General features: G+C 40.4%; 1 protein-coding gene across 1 annotated transcript in view; it reads left to right on the top strand.

The window, feature by feature from the left end:
* The window catches only part of LOC110989765 (voltage-gated delayed rectifier potassium channel KCNH8-like), an 81,486-nt gene that overhangs the window by 49,945 nt on the left and 8,553 nt on the right, over positions 1–22,988 (top strand). Inside the window, exons 2-7 of the mRNA XM_022254383.2 lie at positions 13,481–13,714; positions 14,176–14,304; positions 18,711–18,898; positions 20,124–20,358; positions 21,994–22,154; positions 22,640–22,841. Of these exons, the coding sequence (XP_022110075.2) occupies positions 13,481–13,714; positions 14,176–14,304; positions 18,711–18,898; positions 20,124–20,358; positions 21,994–22,154; positions 22,640–22,841 (1,149 nt within the window). The remainder of the gene's footprint in view (positions 1–13,480; positions 13,715–14,175; positions 14,305–18,710; positions 18,899–20,123; positions 20,359–21,993; positions 22,155–22,639; positions 22,842–22,988) is intronic.

The following is a 22,988-nucleotide window of genomic DNA, read 5'->3' as shown; positions in this document are numbered from 1 at the left end:
CATGTACTTGTGACCCTCCGTTGGTTTATTGGTCTTTCTTTCAGTCATTGGAAAATATTTTGTCCAATTTCGAATTTAAAAAGTAGGCCCAGCAAGCTTCGGCTTTTAAAATCACATACCTGCCTTTTTAAGTAACAGTAGATTCTCTGTTTTTTTACCATTTGAAAATTGACCATTTACCCGAAATTATTTTTCTTGTATACTGAAAAGAATTCAAAAGGTGTCTGAACTGATCGAATAGTCAAGTTGAACTGACAACACAGAGTTACTTAATTTTGTTTAATGTTGTCGGGAAGATAATTTAAATTGTAAATATTTAAACTCCCCAAATATTGATGGATGAAGTGCAGTTTTGTCAACATTGTTTAATTAAAAGGCTACTTTTTGCTGTTTAACAGCGTGTAAGTCAAGATTTGCCCCAAAGAATCATTTTCAGATTGCATCAGCTGAACTGCTAACTGATATGTGTCAGTAGGGGTTGCAGTAAGTTTACCAGCCGTGTATGTCTAAAGGCCAGATATACATGTACATGTAATCGGCCGGTACCGATATGAATGTTTGAACCATGATCTGTGTGCAAAGCCAACTCAATGCACGCGAGGGATCACAGCTTGTGTATAAATTTTTGTTCAGATTTTTTTTCCTACCCGCTTTGGAACACGAAAAGGTGAGGCCCTTTTCGTCCCCTGGTGTATTTTCACCAAGGAATACTCTCTGTCACTTAACAGGATCCCAACACAATGATGCGAAAACAAAATGTCAGGAAATAGCAGGAAGGAATTACGGGGCCTGCGAGATTTCCTGAGAAAAGACACCCGAGACGGATTACGAGATATCAGACGTGTGCAGGCAAGCATGCCTTATTAAATCTAGAAGACATCTTCCACCTGGCTAAGCACTTTGTAGCGTGATTTTTTTCCGGAGGAGGGGGAAAAAATCTAATATCGATATTTAGCGGGAGTTAATATAATCCGATGTGGCCGGATGAGAGAAGAATTGATCAGAATGACTTGGAAGTGTCAAAAGGAAGTCGTTACCAAGGATATGTCACTATGGTGATAAAGAAGTTGCAGCTAACTCACACCTTCCTGCTAAAACAAGGTTTCTTGTTTTTACTGAGAGATAGGTCTCAGATATTGAATTATCAATAAGTGTAGACATCCATCATAACGTATAAAGGACCCAATTATTTCGCCAAATATCTTGTCAACGTTTTAAATTTGATTAAATTGACATTTTTGACTGTCATCGAGATAGAATGGGCATACATGGGGAATATGAACCATTCTTTGTCTTCCGTTTTGGCAAACTTTTAGGAATTTTTTTTAATTCTAAATCAAGTTTTACTTTTAAGAAAGTATACGAATATATCTTACTTTAGGTATCTGAATTTCCTCCAGTAATAAAACAGAGGTCCCTTGCGCAGACACAGTAGCTCGGACTGAAGAAATCTTCATAGAGAAGATGTAGAAGAAAACCTCTGAATGGTCAGAAAAATTCATGGAATCAGGCGAGGACTGAAAACCCGAGTTCACAGGTCGGTCTGAGACTCTAAGTCTTGTCATAGAGGTGGAAGGAGAGGAAGGTACCACTTCTAACCCGAATCTCAAAAAAACAGCAAAAGAACCAATTAAAAACCTCTATAACAAATTAGCCGTGTCTTGTATACATAACAAGTTGATAGGATTACACACTAATAGTGAGATCTCCCTCTGTTATCGTAAATTCTCGAATAATTTGGACGTTATCTTGATTTCATATGCCTCTCATCCTCACTTTCTCGTATCTCAATATACATTTATCGAATTATTATAGTATATTTTAACCCCACTTTATAATATGAAACCTCGCTCACAATCCAAACCTCAATGAAAATGCAGCGTGAAAGAAGGACGAATGTAATTTCTTAAGAAGGCTTTGTCGAGACCTGTTCCAAACACGTCTTATCTCAAATTTTCCAACTTCTGCGGTTCCAAGACAATCCTTTCTTAATCTAACATAAAAACAATGGTCATCCGATCCTGATCTAAAATTTTCCCACTGACCCATACCCAACGCATTTTATTTGCTGTGCAACATTCTGTTAAAAAAATCAGTTGCATATTAAAGCGCATTCTAGCTTTACTAAATATAGCCATGATTGCTCTTCGAATACTTGGGGTTGATACCAGGAATCTAAACATTTGGTAATACTTCGTTCAAGCAAGGTGTAACTTGAAGAAATGTCTTCGTCAATTCCAGAATACTTAAAGCAACGGAGCAAAACATTAGACACCTGCCCGCATCGCGCGGCTTTCCACTCTTCTGTCACCCGATCTGTCTCTGTTGCATTAACCCAGATCAAAAATAGACCACCAAAGTTGGACATCAACAGAAATGGATCATTTGGTTACAAACAAGGCTGACCCGTGAAGCACGTAGTTCAAAAGGGCATACGGTTATTGCAGCACACCACAGAGACTTGACAAGACCTGCAGAACCTGGAAGTGAGATTTGCGAAATGAGGACGAAATGTACGAGTAGACGCAGGTGTCGGTTTTGGCGAACCGTCCGGACGGTTCAGTGGATAAACTAACGAGAACCATATGACTGATGGAAGGGTATCATAACTTAGGCTTAACAGGACAGAAAGTTAACACAAAATGCACTGAAATCAGAAGAGACCAGATATGTTAAATTCACTCAAATGATACAATAGTGTTGAGAGTTGGAAGACAATGGAGACAAGTATCATTGGGATTTTGAAACGCATTTTTGATCCGGCTGTGTCAAACTCACACGTATCATCTTGGGACATTTTAATATGAGCCCTGCGCTATCGATGTGGCACATCGAGACAACCTATGGTCTAAATATATCTCTCTTATTTTACCCTGTGAAATGTTTCGGCTGACGGTGTTGCCAAATTATGAGCGAGGCAGACGCCTTGTAGCACAATGCCGGTAAGGCGAATGAAAAGCGCTGTGAATGAGAGCAGTCAGGTATCTATTACAGCCTGATTGAAGGAGTGCAACACGGCGACCAGGCCGGGCAGACTTGGTCACGAGAACCCTTCACTTGCCGATTTTTCCATTAACTGTCCCTGGCTTTGAAACCCAATCACGAACGTTGCCAGGACGACAGCTGCATCACAGGGACTTTTTTGTGGGAATTGTCGGCAAGGGAGAAACAAATATCTCTGAATCGGAAGAAAGACATGGAATCGCTGTCAACTATTAATGAAAGTACAGACAAAAATGTGCACAGTGCCAGGTATCGATCGATGCCGATAGTCTGGGTAAGAAGCCACATAAGCACATCATTATGTGGGCAGCTGTGCGGCATATGGGCTATTCTGAGGCCATGGCGCGTGGCCACAATTTCAACTGCCAAAAAAAGAGATGCACTCACAGGGGCTGTCCTCCTGATGAAGGTGACGTCACATTACCCATTACGGTTTAAACCTTGGGTGTAACACTTTAAATATCAATGCATCCTTTTTTGGGGTTCCCCCTCTCTAAATTTTGTGACCTTTAATGACAAATTTTGTGGTTATTTGACCACTGTAAGTAACACTCTCTTTAAAACTAGGTGTGTTTTCCCGATTACGTCTACTATAGTTCAGGTTATTATGTGGCATGCATTTTTGTTCGAGCTTTCCATTCCACTTGCCGCATCTAATATTAATTTACAAGTGGTTTGGTGAGGTAGTGTGATAGTTAAAGTCGCTCCGCACACGTTCACCCAGTCGGGCCTCATGTTCGACGTTGTGGCCTTTTTAGCTATAGTATCAATCTCCTGTGGGCTGAGCACTTTTTTATTTTAACGCAAACGACCGTTTGCAACAGACTTGGACTTGCTGTGGTTCTCGGTCCCAGTGTAATGCAAACCCACACACGAACATAATTTGTTTGCTGTGCATGTCAAGACTCCTCACGTGGCTGGTACCTCAGCTCAACTGATTCGTTTTGTACACCGTTTCTAACTGGAGACAACCGGCCAACGGATTATTGTTTCCTACACCCAGCAAGAAATGAGACCGAGGGGTACCCCCCCCCCATATCCAATCCCTATACACATTCCAGACTATTGTTACTTAACACATCCCCCCCAAGATGTTTGAAAGGAATTCCCCAGATTCCTGCGGGACAATGACCAACACAAAGCAGGGGGGTTCTCTCCGTCTCAACCTTGCTGCATATGTTGTTTTCACATATAACGCATTTGCTTTGTGGCTGTATTGCATAACGACACGCACAAAACGCCCAAGACATCTCTTAAGATTTGGTGGCCTGCAGGTACGCGATAAAACTTCACAGGTGTACCAAAATAATGTGACAACTGTCGATTTCTTTCCAAAAGCAGTTCTTTCCTGAAAAGTAAAGCTGCGGTATGTACATTTTTATTTCTGCTCCAACGGACAGAAGGTATAATAAAACTTCCGCGATAGCGCAGCTTCAGCAAGCCACATCTCTTTAAAGACGGCACTCCTAAGTATAAGAAACGTAACATCACAAGCCAACAGAAAGCTCCTCCCGCGGTCTATGGAAAAACAATATCCAACACCAGAGGCAAACAGTCCAAATACGGATTAGGTAAAGAGAACAAGGCAAATCACCTGTTTGCTTTTCCGTTGACGTTGAGGGGGAAACACCTGTTGTCCATTGAATTCCAACCGAGTTTCAAAATGGTTAGGAGTATGCGAGTATGTTGTTTTTAGTGTTTCATTGGCATCATCTTCGCCCTTATGGGCCGGCAACGCAGAGTTTAGTAACCGGTAATTTTTCATAATTGGTTGGTTTGGGGGTGTGTTTAACTTACAGTGGGTATCGTTTCATTGATTTGTTTAATTCTTTGAATTCACTGCTTCAAGTAAAGTAAACAAAACGCTGCTCTTTTTTAACATTCAAAATGCAGCTTGTCTCATTCCTCTTCCAACAAAAAATCCATGGACCACATGAATGCCTGGATAAAGCACTGGCGAGGTCAAGTTGCAGATTAAAGATGGCTCCCAAAAGACGTATTTTTCACGGCTTCAATGAAACGCTGTGGATTCGTCAAATAAAGAACACTCCATCGTGCAGTAGGCCTAAAGTGACTACACCCATCACAGTCACGGTTCGGCGACAGGCGCATGCACGACCACGTCACACATTCATGTCACGACATGCACGTCGGTCAAAAACCGTCCACAAGTCGTCATTGCACATCATACACCTTTACGGGCTAAGGAGTTATTGTGAAAGGAAAAATGGGGAGTTATTGTCTGGAAATTGTAGGCTTTGTTCAACTTCAAGACGACAGACATATTGAACAGTGCTTGGACCAAACCATTCTATTCGGGGGAATAATGAAATGGTGATATTGTCACGCGAGATAAAATTTCTTTTATGAAAACGAGTTTATTTTTATTAACCAATCCAATTCTCCATCACCCTATCATTCCAGTTGTATATCTATTTTGTAAGTTGATTATGTGTTTGGGAGTACCGAAGGTGTATTGGATGCGTTTATTGTAATGTAACCAATTAAAAAGCAGTAACTGCTCATATAGCAACACGCATCACACACATTTTGTGTTGCGCCATTTCTGTTGGTATATGTTGAACGATCGTACTTCTGGACGCTCGTTGGAAAACGTATACATTTCTTTTTTCTCTACCTGTCTCTCGAAAATGATGGCATTCCGGGCGGAAAGGTTTCACATCTTGTCTGACGCTGGCATGTACTTACTTTACAGTAAGATACTAAGCACAAAATCTGATAGTCCAGATTTTGAGCCTCGACAAAATGGTGTAGCCGTTATACTGGCGATTTCGAGATTCTACCAACAGTGCATGCATCAGGAGGCAAAGTGGACGCTTCAGAGGGCAAAACGGATCGCTCACGACACTGCAGTTCCATTTATCCATCCAGAGAGTCACATAAATCCGAGGCCTGAGCAGATATCTGAGTAAATTAGCTGCATGGTAGTATAAATGTGTCCAAACAAAAAAGAAAGACCCGCAGGTCTTTCAATAGTACCTGTGCGTGGGGCGCTTGACAGCAAGACTAGTGCTGCGCAACTGAAAATAAGGTTCTTTTACAGGTACATCTTTCAGTCACATCTTGTTGATCGTCTCTTGAATTCCTGTATGCACTTCGTATACTGATCTCATGCCTCTTACGACCATCTCAAAAATGGTGGTATTAGGCCCTCCTTTTTTTCTCCATCCGTTGATCTCATTTTATTTACTGATGGCGGGTGTATTAGAAGTTTCGACTATCATCTCCGTTTCTAAGCTTCCACTGGGGATCCATCATAAAGAGACGGAAATTGCCTGGTATATATATTTAAAGCTCAGCCCTGGGCTACATGGTGAAATTGGCTTACGTCTGGCGATAATGAAGACGGCACTATGGTAGGCCCACCAACGAGACAGATTGCAAAACATACCGATTTTTGAAGGGACGGAAAAGAATTACTGAAAGTCTGTAATGTGGATTTCAGATACAAACGGAAAAGGTCTATACGGGCATGTAGTCATTGACAATAGCTTCTGCGGTTATTCGAGTTTGAAACTGCGTGGGTTGCATATGCCTTTTACCATTTCTCGGTTCTTTTGACTCTTTTTCTTTGGAGGAGCAAAGTTAGAAGCCTTTAAGCTTAAACACGCATCTTTGCTATTTCACTCGTCAGTAAACGTCACTATGTTCTCCTGAAATAAACAAGGTACCGGCAGGCCCGCATAACCAGGCTGTTTTGATAGGTCGACGTATTCGTGCTTTGATCTTTTCCGCCACCGCGCAGGAAGATATTTGTTTGTTTAGAAGAAATTCAGTACTGAACTCCAGACATGAGGGATTAATCGAGGGATTAGGCGTCTAAACTCCCTAATACTGAGTGTCGGTTCTTCAACATAGTGACATTTACGCTGGAGGTCCATCGGAGAATTGGAGAATATCCTGAGCGAAAGTGACTGTTAACAGAATTGAGCCTGAATGTTGACCCCGATGGGGCACTTCCAGAACCCTTGGATGGGGGGGGGGCACGTGCAAACCTTTAGAATTTGGGGGGGGGTGTTTACTTCTTTAAAAGATTACCTCTGGAAAAAGGCCTTCGCCAAATATTTGCTATAGTATATGAATTTACAGACACTGAAAATAACCTGAAGTAATAGACAAACGTTGAACACTCACTTCCAAAAATCCAAAACACATGACAAGAGTAATTCTGTGTTCTCCTACACAGATCAACAGTTCAAAAGTTAAATTTAAGGGTAGTCATTCGGTTATGCTGAAATAAAAACAGATAAAACAGATACGTCTCGTTTTTTACAGTAATACGGAAATAAACTTTTATAAATCATCTGCGTTTCAAAAATATTCTAAAGTTTAATATAACCTTTGCTGACAAGGGCTTCATCAGATCAACCGGACTGAATCTGGAGTCCAGCGACTGTAGGTGGGTAAAAATCTTCGCCACGTTAAACAATCTCGTCGTCAAGTAAGAATATGAAGTGACGACAAACGTGCATGAACAAGGAGACATAGGAACGATAATGCCGGAGGTGAAGAGTCTTTAATGGAATTCGTTTTTCTTTCCCAGTCTCCTCATGTTTGCTTTTCCAAATATGATTCTGTATTCCGCATTGGGGACAAATTTGTCTAGAAATGTAAGCATATGATACTTTTACAAGCGCTGATCAAAACATGTTAAGCAATCAGTGTCAGTTTCATGCAGAATGAAGAATACGAAATAACAGAATTAAAATTGACTTTCAATAAAGTTCTCGAATTTAAGTAAACATTAAGGTAATACAACTTTTGATTCTTTAATACAAGAAGGCCTGCAACAAGCAGGAACTATATCAAAGGATACTCGAACTGGGCAAAACTTTCCTTCCTGATTTGTGCGGTTTGATAAGGCCCGCTTTTGCCTCATTGATTAACGCGTGGGCTTAAATATATGCAACCTGCGCAGGGTATTTTTTTAAGCCAATTTGTGCTGGTACATAACACTACCTAAGGAACCGAATCAATCCATATTTACCGCGAAGGGAAGAGAACGCGGAATGTTGTTATCACGGAGGCTTTAAGAACAACATATTGGTTCGTCGGACTGGAAGGACCCGACCTTGACAATGTTTTCCCACACGGGAGAGGATGTCAAACGACCTGGTCCGACTGAATAGCAAAACTGAAGGAAATGTCAAGGTTACACAGAGTTTCGTAAGCGATGAGTGTCTTCGTAGAAAAAAAGAAACATTCTGATTTTTTTTTAAAGATGGCTCACTGATTTCAATTCTTTTTTGGGGGGGGGGAGAGGGGTAATCCTTGTGAGGCGTATTATTGCCAATACATTTTAAGAAGTCTGTTCAAATGAAATTTGATGTTAATTTGAAGAATTAACATCCATCTGTACATTACAAAAGAAAACACACAAGTCAGCCAAAACTTTGTTGAATAACAGAAATTGATATATATATGTGCCAACCCGATTCAAATTTAGCAGGATGAAACATTCGGCACAAAAGCCTAAAATGTTACCGCTATCATCAGATTCAAGAGTAAATTCTGTCATAGTATTGGGACCGGATATAATTACTCGCAACCGTGTTTCTGAAAGAGAGCCATCAACATAAACACATGATCTTTGTCATCGAGGCCGAGAAGTGAGAATCAAAGCGTTATTGTCAAGCTGAAAGCTTATTAATTCTTGTTTGTCCATGAATCCAACGGGAACTTATCAATCAAAGTAATATTGGGACAACCACTTTGGTCGTTTGTAGTCTCTTTCTCTAGCGATCCAAATGGTACTATCATTCATTTCCGAAAGGAAAATCCTCATAATACTTGACATCCGATGGCCGTCCTCACACCGTCAACAAATCGTTGGGCTATCCGTCATCACAACCACGTGATTCCGCTGGATAACCTCTCCTGTACGCCCACTGCCTTCTTGACAAAGACCTCTGCACTGATAATGGTCACACTTTGGTTACGTGCGTGCTTTTCTATGGTCTTCGGTGAACCGTGACCCCATTGACTCCGCAGGAAAGAGCACATGTGAATAAAGTGTGACGTCATAAGTACATAGCCTACTTAGTATTAGTACATAGGCTACTATACCACGATCAACTTATATTGTGCTACCATTTGCTTCTGAAAGCAATCCTCAAGGATGGTCTCTCATCACCTGATTTCATTTCTGTTATTCCTCAGTCTGAGAGCGACCACTGACATCTCAGTTACAGCCAAACGAGCCTCATTCGCTCCTTTAACACCACTCGGATCACTCTTTTATCAACCGAGAGAACAAACAAAAATTGGTCACACGATTCTGCCATTCCATCAGTCAAATCAGACATCGGTTTACTTATCTTCAATTGGGCTAGTTCTGCTCTCTATATAGGTATACTCCGCTACTGGAATATTATGTGAATCCAAGTTACGATCCACTGAACCGCCGTGTATCCTAGGATCTGTCTCTGCGAATGGAGCCCCCATCGTCAGATCTACTACCGGGTTCATCAAGACAAGCCTCCTCGTTAAGATTGTAATTGTGTACAGGCGTGTCATACATAGTGTGGACCTCGGCACAAAAGAAGTCCACATAATGAAGGGTACGATGGCGTTGTGTGGACTTGCACATGTCCATGCAATGTTTCCCCTCCCTGGAAAAGGGGTTTAGAGGCATTTTGGGGTAGGGGGTCATGTGTGGTAAAAGGAAGAGTGAGTTTTCTTAACTGCATGAAAACAAAGGAATGTCCACAGTAGGTACCGGTATGTAACGTAAGCGGGGCAGTACGTGTGTGTGTGTTGGCCTCACGAGTAACAAACGCCACAGTAGAAACTACGTGCACTGGCTACCAGCCTGCGACGTTTAAAACCAACTTTTAAGACGGGGAATATTTTATCAAGTGCTACATGTATTCAAGTGCTCTTGAAGTTTAATGGCAGAATTAACTATTGCTGTGTGCTTGGTTGCCAATTAATAATTATTTAGTTACCTCTAAAATTACTGGTAGTAATTATAAAAAAACATCCATTATAAAACAATCGTTAGGGTCCAACAACTCAGTATATTTGAAAAGATAATGAGAAATGAATAAACTGATGTAAATTAAACTGGATAGATGAAGCTGGAAAAATCAACAAATAATTATACACACTCATGTAACGTATAACAACATAAAGAAAGAGTATGTCCCAAATTACTAACGCAAAACGACGGAGAAAGGATTGGTGCAACGAAAAGATCATCGAAGATTATTGAAATTAGATTTGTACAAAATAAAATATGATGAAGGACTCGCATAAATTCGTGTCATAATTTAGGTCAGTTAAGAAATTTTCTGTCACGGAAATTCGCTCAGCCTGCACATTTCAACATATCCATATTGTTCTCAACCTCCCTTCTATATCCTCGGGGAATAAACAGGGAAATCATATCGGCGCGTGGAGCCGTTCAACACAAAGTCATCATCTGTCATCAGAATATCACGGCATAACTGATAAATGCTGCCATTTATATCAGTTCCGTCCCAACTGGGGCGGCTTCTGCACACACTTTGCAGGGGATACGGCAGGAACTGCACGGAAACTAATAGAGATGGATTGCACTTGTTGTCTATAGGCCTCTTTAAAACTCCCAACGCAATCCAAGACAGCTCACGATTTTAAGTACCGAGAATGCTATATGCCTACTCATGTATTTGAAAAGTAGGTTATGCTGTAGATTCATTAACCAATCAGCTTTGAGTTTGCAAGCTGTGCCTTTGATAAAAATAATAAGCATGCCTGTTTCACACGATGTGACTGAGTTGGCATATAATTCCATTAGCCTACAACGTTGTTTTCAAGACTAAGAAAACTTTGTGAGTTGGTCTGCATGGATTTGTTATATGATTATAACTGAACAGTACTTCAGTAGCTTTGCATTTACATGTTCAGGTTTATATACAACGATATTCGATATTTGTGCTAAAAACAAAAAATCGATATTCCTTTTTTCAAGGTCCGATTTCCAGAGTGTTCCTTGAAGAGATCATTGTGCTTAAAGGCGAATTTCACGATGCATGTGTATACTGAGTCATGATACCTGTTTGCCCTATGGGCCTTGTCACATTAATAACTAAAACTGATTTTGAACTTTTCCCCAAAACACATAATGTCTGCATGGGGTAAATCTCAACCGATGCGAATTAAATTTGATGGAGCATAACAGCATGCTTCGCTGTCTGCCTGGGATTGAGAGCAACAAAGTCTAGAGATGAGTGGGAGAATCATTAACGACAGAACTAGATCGCAGTCGATGAACTTTTCCAAGAAACTCCTGTCGGATCAAGATGAAAGAACAGCGTGATTCCTTAAAGTAGTATTGCAACACCCTATAATGCTCATGCAAGACTTACAAAAGTTCAGCTCGAAAAGAAAGAAACCTCGAGCCCCACTTGTGGAAATAAATTGTCTAATCTAAAGCCATGACATTCAGTGCGTTCAGAACGGAAGTAGCGTGTACTGGAGTGTTTTTGCACAGTTCATGGCAGTGAAGTCATATCTCAGACCACTGCCCAGTCCATTGTAAGTTACTCCTAACGATCAAGTAGATAACCATGCACTGCACATATGCCAGTTGTCAAGAATCAGATGTAGAAAGGAACGCACTTGCTCGAGGACACTGGAGTTAAACATTGACATCAGGTCTTAACTCTCACATTCTCACATTACAATTCATCCAGTTTGAACTTCCATAAAACGCAACAAAAACATTTCACCAAAGCATCAGCAAGGCTCGCAGGGCAACGATGCTTGGCAGTGGTTCAGTCTAGTCCCGCGCTGGAGAGATTCAGTGCCATCTTTTCCGTAGCTACTTAACCCTGTTTGATGGCTTGTTTTTTTTTTTTTTTTTTTGGTGCTACTTACACCTCTCCTTTCAAAAGGAGTCCACAAGGTGCGCTTTCAACAGCAGCCGGGGTATCGATGAAACATCGTGCAACATGTTCAAAATTCTAGCTGCGTATGTGGCTGCATGACACCGCTGAATAAGCCTTCATTAAGTACACACAGTCGACCGACCGTCAACTGTCTTATTTTTAGGTTAATTTTTAAGTGTGTTTACATTGCCAGTTATTTCGCCCCTTGTCTTGGAGACACAGATGATAACCTGGTAAATATAAACCCTTTTAAGGCTTGATCGTTTCGTATTTGCACATGCTATTATATTTTTAGGTACTGTTGCTGGAAACAGTATCGAGTGAACTGGTCTTGACCAGTGCCGCGGTGAGAGTGAGTTTCGTTCGTACTACGTGACACGCAACCCAACGTGGACTCCTTACATGAAAAGCTTTAAAGGGGCAATGGAATCAGTGTACATTACGGATTTACCCCAGGGTGCTTTTCTTGCAAGCTTACTTTTCCATAGAGAAGCACCCAAGACGTATCGCATTCACATGTATGAACAATATAAATGCCTCCCCGAGAGTGTGGTACTTTTTCAATCGCTTTAATAGTATTGTAAACACTGCATAGCAAGACTACAAGTGGACCTCCACATGGGTGCATTTCGTTTTATCTTTACCAATTCTGTTTGATTTTTAGTGTAATCCTGGACTGCTGCCTGTAGTCTAATTGATAATGTGCATCATGTTGATGTAAACGTGATCAATTTATAGTTTTCATAACATTTTAAGAAAGCCTTATAACTTGGATTGGATCAAATGGAATTGAATTAAATTGGATTTAACCGAACTGAACTAAACTTAAATTGAATCAAATCGATTGGAGTCGAATTGATTTAATTTGATTAATCAAATTGAATCGAATCGAATCGAACTGGATTGAACCCAACTGAACTTCATTAAATTGAGTTGGGAACGATATGTACCATTTTCTCGAATTCGGATATAAAGATGCATAGAAATCTTCAATACTTGTATCAAGGGAAAAAGTGCCTTTTGATAAGTACTAAGTCCCAGCCTTCTACGCATTCAACTACATTAACTATAATGCCAAGTATCGGCATTTTTCGTTTCAAACACTCCATTCAGATCCAAGCATACTTACTGCAAGATGCAGATACACTTCACAGATACTAACCGAACCGCTTTTTATATCAAGTCATGATTCAACTTGTTTCCCAACATGTGAAAATTTCTTCTCTCGTGTTTCAATTTATGAATATGAACATCACAAGTGTTGCAGAGCTGTGCAGCGCACTTTGCTGCCTTCATTTTTCCCTCCCCTCCTCCAACTGGCGAAGCAATAACCGCTGCCATTTTGTAACCCCAAACCACGGGTGTAAGTCTCTAATAAACCAATCACAAACCAATTGCAAGTCTAGTCGTATGTGGGGTCACAAGTACACTGGAGGACGAGGAAATGTCAAGCAACGCCTGTGTAGGATATTTTGTCTGAATGACTTGTGATTGTGAGCGTGTGGATTCTGAACTGACTTCTGCAGACGTGTGATGGCAACATGGCAACTCTGACCAAAACAACTGTCTTAATTTCCCCACAGACAGTAATTTTGTCCTGGGCAACGCACAAGTCCCCAACACCTACCCCATTGTTTACTGTTCGGATGGGTTCTGTGAACTTACCGGGTTTACACGGGCTGAGGTCATGCAGAAGAGCTGTGCCTGTAAGTTCTTGTTCGGTAAAGACACTCCGCAGGAGAAAATTGAGGAGATTCAAACCGTGCTGGACAACCAAGAGGAGTACAAGACAGAGGTTATCTTCCAGAAGAAAGACTGTAAGTAAAACACACCAAAATAAAAAGACACGTAAATTATGTGCATTGAACAGAATGTCACAACGTCAACCCCGTTGTTGAGTTTAGTTTTAATTCGATTAATTTAGTTGACACCTTCAGTGACCATTTTAACTTCTAACAGCAAGACAATGTTTTCAAGATGTATTTTTGCGTTGGGGAGATGTTAATTATATATAACTCTCGGACAAGCACTGAGCATACAGTGCTTATTAATATACGTTGGGTAAGGGCAAACCTGTTATATATAAGCAAGACAATGGTTCGAAATTTAATTACATGGTTGTCCTCAAGTTTGCCTAATTTAGCAAAGGTTTTGTCTCTCCACCAAATTGCAAATTCTCTGTACTTCCTATACTTTCTCTCGAAGTACTTCAAATTTCTCTTTGCGGAAATGAAGAGCTTTTTGAAAGCTGAATCTCATTTTGTTTTCTCGCATGCAGTGACTCCATTTTGGTGCCTTCTGGATATTGTTCCCATAAAGAATGAGAAGGCGGAAGTTGTTCTATTCCTGGCATCGCACAAAGACATCACAAAGTCGAAAACAATGAATTCCGTGAACGGGCATACAGGTAAGCTTGGTATCACATAGTTTGACTTCGGGTTGTTATTACGAAAAATCGAGATACACTTGTAACTTCCAAGACTTCGAGTTGATTTACTGTTGCATAAACAACAGTTACTTGACACTGAATCGGCAATACAAACATATGTAAAGGTGTACAAAGCTAAGTTGGCTTATCATTTCTTGCCGTTGTTCATTTCATAACCCTTAATCATGAGCAGGAAATTAAAGTCAAATCATTCACTTAAAAACAAACTTAAGCAACATCCCCACCTAAAACACACTGGAAAGCTGTAGGACAATTTTTGTCTGAATCAAAGGTGTGCAGTACGCTCGTGTCAGGAGTCTCCCATAGGAAGGATGAACTAGGCATAACTACACGGACAACAGAGGACTGGATTCAGAGGGTGAAGATATGCGATCTTTTGATAAACGTCTTACTTTGACGTCGCCTTGCAATAAAACATTATCTGGGTGGCATGGATGACATGAAATTGGAATGCATTTGTCCGACTGAAAAAAAGTGACTTCTCCAAGTTCTGATAGAAAGATCGTTTTTAAACTTGAGCTTCATATGTTATGCTTCCGACTGTCTCGATCTCAGAACCGTTTTGTAGGCTATGAAAATACTCTAAAGATAGGTATTGGGCTAGGGTGTGTAAAATTCAGGAATAAACTGCGAAACTGAAACCTTCAATCGAAACTAAGAAAAGAGCCGAGAGTTCTCGGTGTTATCAACTGTAAGGTTAAGTCATTATGGATAAAGTGATAATGGAATATTCGAGTATTTCAATCGAATATTGGAATACGCGTTCTTACTATATATACCGGACGATTTGGAATCAACATAAACAAAAGGAGTCCTTAAAATATTGCTAAAACTTCACAAAACAATTCCGAACAATACTACAACTGGTAACCGTGGTAGCAAAAAGCACAGTACATAAAGCCTTTAACAAAAATTTTAAAAAAATTACTCATTCAATGCTAGAGATTGTGACATTGAATAGGCCCTATTGAGTTTACTTGAATTGTTAGTTAACGACCGATCTTAATAAACAAATAGATATTCTCAAACCATTCACCACCTGTTATACCCCTACGTTACATCAGTACGGACAAGAGCTTGCTGGGCCTTATTCAGTAATGTTTGCATTATCTCGTGAGAAACGGTTAAAAAATCCAATATGTCTAGTATCTCGTGAGAACCGAAGAAAAATCCAACCTGTCAAGAAAAAATAAAGAAAAAAAAAAGCAAAGGGCGCTCCCAAATGAAGCAGAAGAGATCGTACCGATATTGCCAGCAAGGCACGGGAAATGCTTTTAACTACTGACCGGTAGTCCTGGAAGGCCGACTCGCTGCATGGAGCAAGGATTGATTAGTTTTTTATCCACATGGGTGGATCTGAAAAAAATTAATCCCATCCAAACTGACCACACACTGGCATTATACAAACAACCCTGTACGCGGACAAGCTGGACAAGGCGTGTTTACGTATAGCAGATGAAAACAGTTTGAAGGCGAATTCAAGGAATACCATAAAAAGACCTGATCTTGATTATCTTTTTTTTTTTAATTCGTAAGATGTTCAAGCATTAATCACTTCTCAGCTGGCATGAAGCTTCGTGTGTGTCTAAAATATTCACAAGATATGAAGGCTTCAAAGTCATAGTCTGTCGACGTTTGTATTGTTCGTGCATTACCGATGTTGAACTACATTTCAAGAAAAAATCGTTTAGACCGAGCAGCAGAAAAACATACAAATTTTCGGCCACAGTAACTGGCTGTTAAAATCTCGTGGGATACTTAAAATCCGTCACAGTGCATTTAACAGTGGAAGTAAGACTTTTGCGGCTGCAGTATCATACCGAAAAGATTTTCCAGGGGTACTGCTCCCCGAGAATTCCTGGAAAGATTGACCGCAGCTATTTTTCATAATCATTTCTCAGTGTCGTTATTCGTGACCTTTCACCAAAGAACACCGAACTCAAATAATATTCAGCTATCAAAACAATCTCCAGTACTGTCGACAATTTCGTCTTGATTGGAAAATTGGCAGCTCCCCCAGACGCAGATTAAGGATGCTGGCATTTCCAATTCATCGGAGATTACAGGGCTGACTTGATGTCGACCACCCCAAACCGATGACTATCAGCCGGTCCTCTATCGCTACGCATCAGAAATTTTCATTTTATAATCAACAAGGGTACTTTGTCTTCGAGCTCTGGACAGAGATGCGTGCATAGAAATCGATTGCAATTGAATTGCAGACCAGATACGCCATTACAAATGAATAAAATCTCCCCGAGGAAATTGTCTCTGTGTTCATTGCCTTTTGTACACTACTTATTTAAGAGACAGCGAGTTGAACAGTTAACAAGACTGGGCCCAATGTCACGAAGATCATATGGCAGGGCTTTACAGAAAATTCTTCTCCGTAAAATGAATACGGAAAACTCAAACTAGCTGGAAATCAACCTAAAGCGGCATATTTACATGTACACTTGAGTGGTAGCCTGTTTAGGCTGAGCAAAATGTGTCCAGAGCGAGGCAAAGGTCGGTGCTTTTCAGATTAGTGAAAATTTCCAGGGATGTTTTGCGTCGATGACGTTTATTTTTTGTAAGTGATAGTGACAGGACCCAAAGCCATAGACAGGACTCACTTGCAAGCCTTCTATCTCAGTCTGGGCCACCTTGAGGGGCTGCTTGGTAAGATTGACTGGATTCAACTCGAAATCTTTGACAGGATATTTTGTTTTCCTAACGGGATAGAGCATTTTCTCTCATCAAGCTACGAATTATCATGTCATCGTTGACAATTCGCGAATGTCACAAGAGACCACCTACAGAGGCTGGTGCACTGAGTATCCAATTACACTAAACAAATGAAAGACATTGACGGTGCCACAAGAGGTCAGGCAAAACAAATGGAAACACATACGAAGGATTTCTCTTTTTTTTCATATAATTTTCCACCTCTACATGTGGATGAGCGGGAGATAATATTCTATAGGCCTACTGTTAATAAAGTTCTCTTGGGCACAAGGTTTCTGCAATTTTGACTCTTTTTCCAATGAATGAAAATAAATTCTTTTACATTCATATTTAGTTAAATGCAATGAAAAGCGCACTATTTTTAACACTCAGAACACCAACGCTTTCATTGACAACTGAGGGCGTTGTTGATATGATGTCATTCAAGGAAGACATAGTTGAGTGCATGTTGAAATCGTGAACCCAGAATTCGCTCACTGGTAACATTACTGAAAAAGGACTGATACCTGCTTATTGCTATGCACATAAGCTACGAGGAATCAGCAAAGACGACAATTTACAAAATCTACAAAATTTGAGGACTTTTTTGTGTAGAAATCAAAGTAACAGTGAGACTCTCAGGGATGCCATCACAGGTTTGCAAATAATTATGGAAAATCTCATTAGCATAAAACCACAAAGGCAGTTGAATACCCTTTGAGATAGTGACGCAAAAAAACTTAAGATAAGGTCAGCTTAGACATAAAGGTTCACTTTGATGGTTTGGTTTTATTTTTGAAAAATGGCATGCAGCTATATTCTTTTACGATATATAGTTTTTGAAAGCAATCTGGACGTGTTTTTAGCCAAGGACTCAGAGGCATGCAATCACGAATTACCGTCTCTTAGGGGACACAGCGCCAGTTTTCTCCTGTTCGTTTTAACTCCGAAGACATAGATAACATTTTTTTACAGAGTTGCAATGACTCGAGTCAGTGACTCGACAATAGTCCGACTCAAGTCACACTTTCGGCGTCTCAAAGACGAATCGAATCACACACTTGACTTGGATCACTGCGAGAAACATTACTACAGACATGACTTGAATCACATTTCAGCGACTAATTACAAAGACTGTGACACCATGCACATAAACATTTACTGTGTAAGCATTTTAACGAAACCGACAAGATGACAAAAATGAAATTAATAACTCTCAAATTCTAACCCAGTCTCAATAACATCTCTACTATAGTCTATGACATATATACACCAATAAATCGAACTCGTTCAAGCATCCCGTATTCCCCATTTGGTACTCGCTTACAAGCAAGTTAAATACTTGGATGTTATATTTTACTGCCTCATTCAGTTTAAGTGTGAAATTTGAAGGTTTAAATTCCAGGTGGAGTGTAAGTTTCCGCTTACTGATCAAACTGTCTATCCCGTCTCTTTTCTGATCTTGATGGAGATATTACTGTCCCTTTCTTTCAGTTCGAATGTAAATTTCCTCAATTAATTTTAAGACTTTTCTCTCTCCCTATTACTTCAAACAAATCTCTCACGTGCATTTCATATCAGAGAGTAGATCTCAGGAGAAGTTTTCACACAGTCGAACACGCATGTTACAGTGTTCTGACTGTGAATTTCTGTTTCAGGTGATGGTGAAGACGAGGACGACGAGAACGAAGACGAAGATGACACGAACAACTACCTCAGCGACAGTGACGAGCTCCCATCAAACTACAACTATGCCAGAAGGCGGAGCAGGGCTGTCTTGTACCATCTGTCCGGACATCTCAAGGAGCAAGAGAAGAAAAAACGGAGAAAACTTAAACTCAACAGTGTAGGTCTTAGGATCTGACAGACGCTACATGAAATCATTAACTAGCAGCATCCATGAATAACTGAGGATGGATCTGGGGTTTACAGATGTTCTGACCCCTCCTCTTTCCAGTTTTGCCTATTTTAACAGAAAGTGACAGGTGTTTGAAAAAAAGGAAACCTTTTGCATAAAATGTGTGACATTAGTACAGCTCTTCACTCATTCATACTGATGCCAATTTTACCATGCCACTACTTCCGGGGGTCGGAAGCACTTAGGGACCAAATTGCTTTCAAAGGTCAGACTACCACCCTTAAAAAAATCCTGAATTTGTACCTGAATAAAGAGTTGCTCTTCTTGACGTCATACAGGCATTTAATGCTCCACACGTTACCAAGATCCTGTGCTAACTGAAGATACGTTACGGGCATACTCATTCGAGACGCGTACCTTTCATATTCTCGTTTACTATAATGAACACGAGTATCCGCTTGCCTATCAAAGTTCTTAATGTCGTCTGACCTAAGTACAAGTTTGTTATCTGGTACTACAACCAATGATGGCAATTGTTGTCATGGTAATTGGCGCTTCATATTAACGCAAATTTACATCACACTGACGACAGACAGCATCTCCTGTCGATTCGTCATCCGGCTTCGTCTTTCATCGGTACTCGTTTTCAAGTACTTGCATTTGCTCAAAGTGCGTTTGAGGAAGTATCTAATATGGAATGCGTGCTTACTTGATCACAAAAGTCTCACAAAAAACTCCTTCACCTTGTTTTCCTTGCATTGTAAGACTTTCGGATTTCCATACGTATCACAATAAAAGTACTGAACACCAATTTCGAGCTAAATTTCCAACACAACAATTCCAAAACAAGAATCAGTAAGACGCCAAGAGATAATAGATTATGTAGAAGTTAAACTGCAGTCATCCTATAATATAAGCATACCTTAATGTTTTCATCGATCTCCAATCGTATTCATGTAAAAAATACAAAACAGCTTTCATACATTCACAGAAAACAAGAACTGGACGGCAATGTAATACTCTTGGTTCAAAGCATTTCAATCTTATTAATCAAAAGGAACCAGGAATGTCGAATGAATTCCATTTGTCACAGCTTATTTCAATAACTAGCGGTTCGAGACTTACTGACAACAGATGAGTGGATGGCAATTCTATTGGTTTTTTTAAACATTTCTGAACCCTCACTGTTTTTTCTTTCTCTCTGTACCCAAAGCATAGCCTATTAGCCCCCAAGAGGACAGTCCTTCCCGAGTACAAGGTGGCCGCCATGAAGAAGTCTAAGTTTATTATCCTCCACTACAGCACCTTCAAGTCAATATGGGATTGGTTGGTACTGATAGCCACCCTCTACATAGCCATCGTAGTGCCATACAATGTAGCAGTAAAACCTCAGAAGCACACAGTCACAACAGTATTAGATATCATGGTGGAAGTTCTCTTTCTCACCGGTGAGTGGCGGTCCCTTTGTGCGTGACGTGGAATTGACCAGAGCTGTTTATAGCGAGAGTTGCGACGGGAGTGTCTCAATTGTTCGAAAGAAAATGGTGGATTAGATGTTAGTGCTCATGAACGATTAAGCGCACAATATCTGCATGTGGCACTGCACACATAACCAACAGCGATTTTGGTTCCAAAATCTGACGTTTGCGCTACTCTCTCTATTTACAGCTCTGAAATGGACTGCATGTATTAACTACAGATCCAAGTCTGTTCCCCGGCCCCGTGTTTAACTGTGAGTTTGTTTTACATACTTTGTGTAGACCTGAGAACAAAGTAGGTCCCAACTAATAGGCCCACAAGGCTCGAAGAAGTGTGCACCTTCACAGGTCCACATAATATCTCCCCTCTTTGAAAACCAGTCTTTTTGGTATTACAAAATATCTTCGCAAAATGAGGAGGAACACTTGTGGGGAAAAAACTACAGCTACAGCGATGAGAGAAAGTGATTATTTTTCTCCAAATTTTCTTAGCTACAGAAAACACAGTATGCCAAAAGCAAGTGTGTATGGCAGTGTTGTAACGAGTCACTAAATTTGGTGACTCGATTCGAGTCATTTTAACATTGTGACTTGAGGCGAGCCATTCGGTCAAGAAGTCGACTTGAGTTGAGTCATTCTGTGTAGTTGAGTGCAGTCAATTACCGAGTTCGAGTCCATTTAAGTCACAAATCTTTGAACAATAAAAACACAACTACATGTGAATCATTTTTTGGTATTTTTTTCATTTTCACATACATGTATTGAAAATAACTTAGGGTGACTGGTATCTAGCAAACTAATTTTTAAAAAAAATTTGGGACTCGAGTCCTATAAGCTTGTACTCGAGTCTAGTCTCCATAAGAGATTCGAGTCGAGTCATTAACCCATTGGGACTCGAGTCATTACAACTCTGGTGTGTGGGTGTTGGTATGTGTCTACATTCAACAAAGGTTTCACGAACTACTTGTTCCTAGAGCCTTATGAACATGGGTAGATTCATCCGTCTATTCAGCTATGCCGTGGCAACTTTCTTGAGTCGGAGAAAAGAAACTACAAATAAGAGACAATCAAAATACGTCCTAGGTTACTTGTGTAATTTGTCCAGCTCTTCGTAAAGGAGACAGGAATCGTTGCAAACATGAAATGTTTAACCCTGTATGCATTAAGTTCGCCATTTCCTTAGCGTTAAGCCAATCATGCAGTCACCAATTAAACAAAGAACATGTTACCAATTACCGGCCAATGAATACATATGTTCTTGCCATACAGGGGAGAAGATAAGTAGAGATCCTTTGAATGGCAGCCTCTAAAAATGACAACTTATGCTAGCTTTGGTTGCAAACGAGGGATATGTACGATACAAGAGTAAACCTTTAGTGCACCGACTGGTGCTGATGAAACCAAACCATATCAAACCACATCAAACCGTATAAAATAGAAAGAGAAACTGGAAAGAAAAGGAAAGACGGACATAAAAAACAAGATGGGGTGCTCCAAGGTAAGTGAAATATCCAAGGAAAATTATGAAGTACACGTATTTTATGTAGAGTTGTCTCTCCCTTTGCTTTTAATTAACCTTTCCCTCTAAATGCTTCTCTTCAACAGATATTGGTGTAAATTTTACAACGACATTTGTCAGCAAGACGGGTGTTGTGGTGTACGAGAGGAAAGAAATTGCTATGCACTATGTCAAAACGTGGTTCTTCATCGATGTTCTTGCAGCCGTTCCCTTCGACTTCATTGTTACAGTGTCCAATATCAAGACGGTAAGGAAATTCAGAAAGAAGAATTCGTCACAAAGGACGAAATAATGGACCCTGCTCCTGCAACTTCAACTGTCGACTTTTTTATTAGTATAATGGACGTTTCACGGTTGAGCGGTTACTTGGTAAAGAGAAAACTGAAGTTGGGGTGCTAGACGAGAACAGATCGAACCTCTAATGAACCATTTGTTTGAATGATGTTTCCATTGTATATTCCTGCCTTTACTTTCCTTGCCATAAACCACTCACATTTACAGATGACTACGTGGGAGATACCTAACATACTCATCACAAGTCATCCAGCCTAAAGTCGTGCGCTATAGACCCCTTGCAGTTGGTACTCAGTAATAGCTCCTTTTACATGGCAGGGAACCACTGAAAAAGAGTGGAGTGCAATCTCTCTATTCAGTGTACTGTAACGAAGGTGCTCCTTTGCCACAGACCCTTTACAATACATTGTACTTGCAATCTGACTTGCGGTATTACAGGTTGCCACCATTCAGCTGCTGAAGCTGGCTAGATTGCTGAGGTTACTCCGCCTGCTGCAGAAGATTGAGCGTTACTCACAGTACAGTGCCATTACTTTAACATTCCTGATGATTGCCTTTGCCCTGTTGGCTCACTGGCTGGGCTGTGTGTGGTATGGAATAGGAACTATGGAGAGAGGAAACATGGAAACCTGGAACCTCGGTAAGCAAACGATGACGGTGGCTTACTTGAACTGCATAGTTCCAATATACGCCCTGTTCTTGACTGGCAAGAAGTAAAACACTCAGGGGTGGGCGCTAATCTCTCCCACTGCACTGACCTATGCGCTATACCTACCATCCGGTGGTG

This window comes from Acanthaster planci, linkage group LG03 (assembly GCF_054643075.1).
Source record: "Acanthaster planci isolate LZ-2023a linkage group LG03, COTS_SCS, whole genome shotgun sequence".
Classification (NCBI taxonomy): domain Eukaryota; kingdom Metazoa; phylum Echinodermata; class Asteroidea; order Valvatida; family Acanthasteridae; genus Acanthaster; species Acanthaster planci.
The sequence above is the reverse complement of the archived record's forward strand: the minus strand, read 5'-3'. Positions and strand labels throughout refer to the sequence as shown.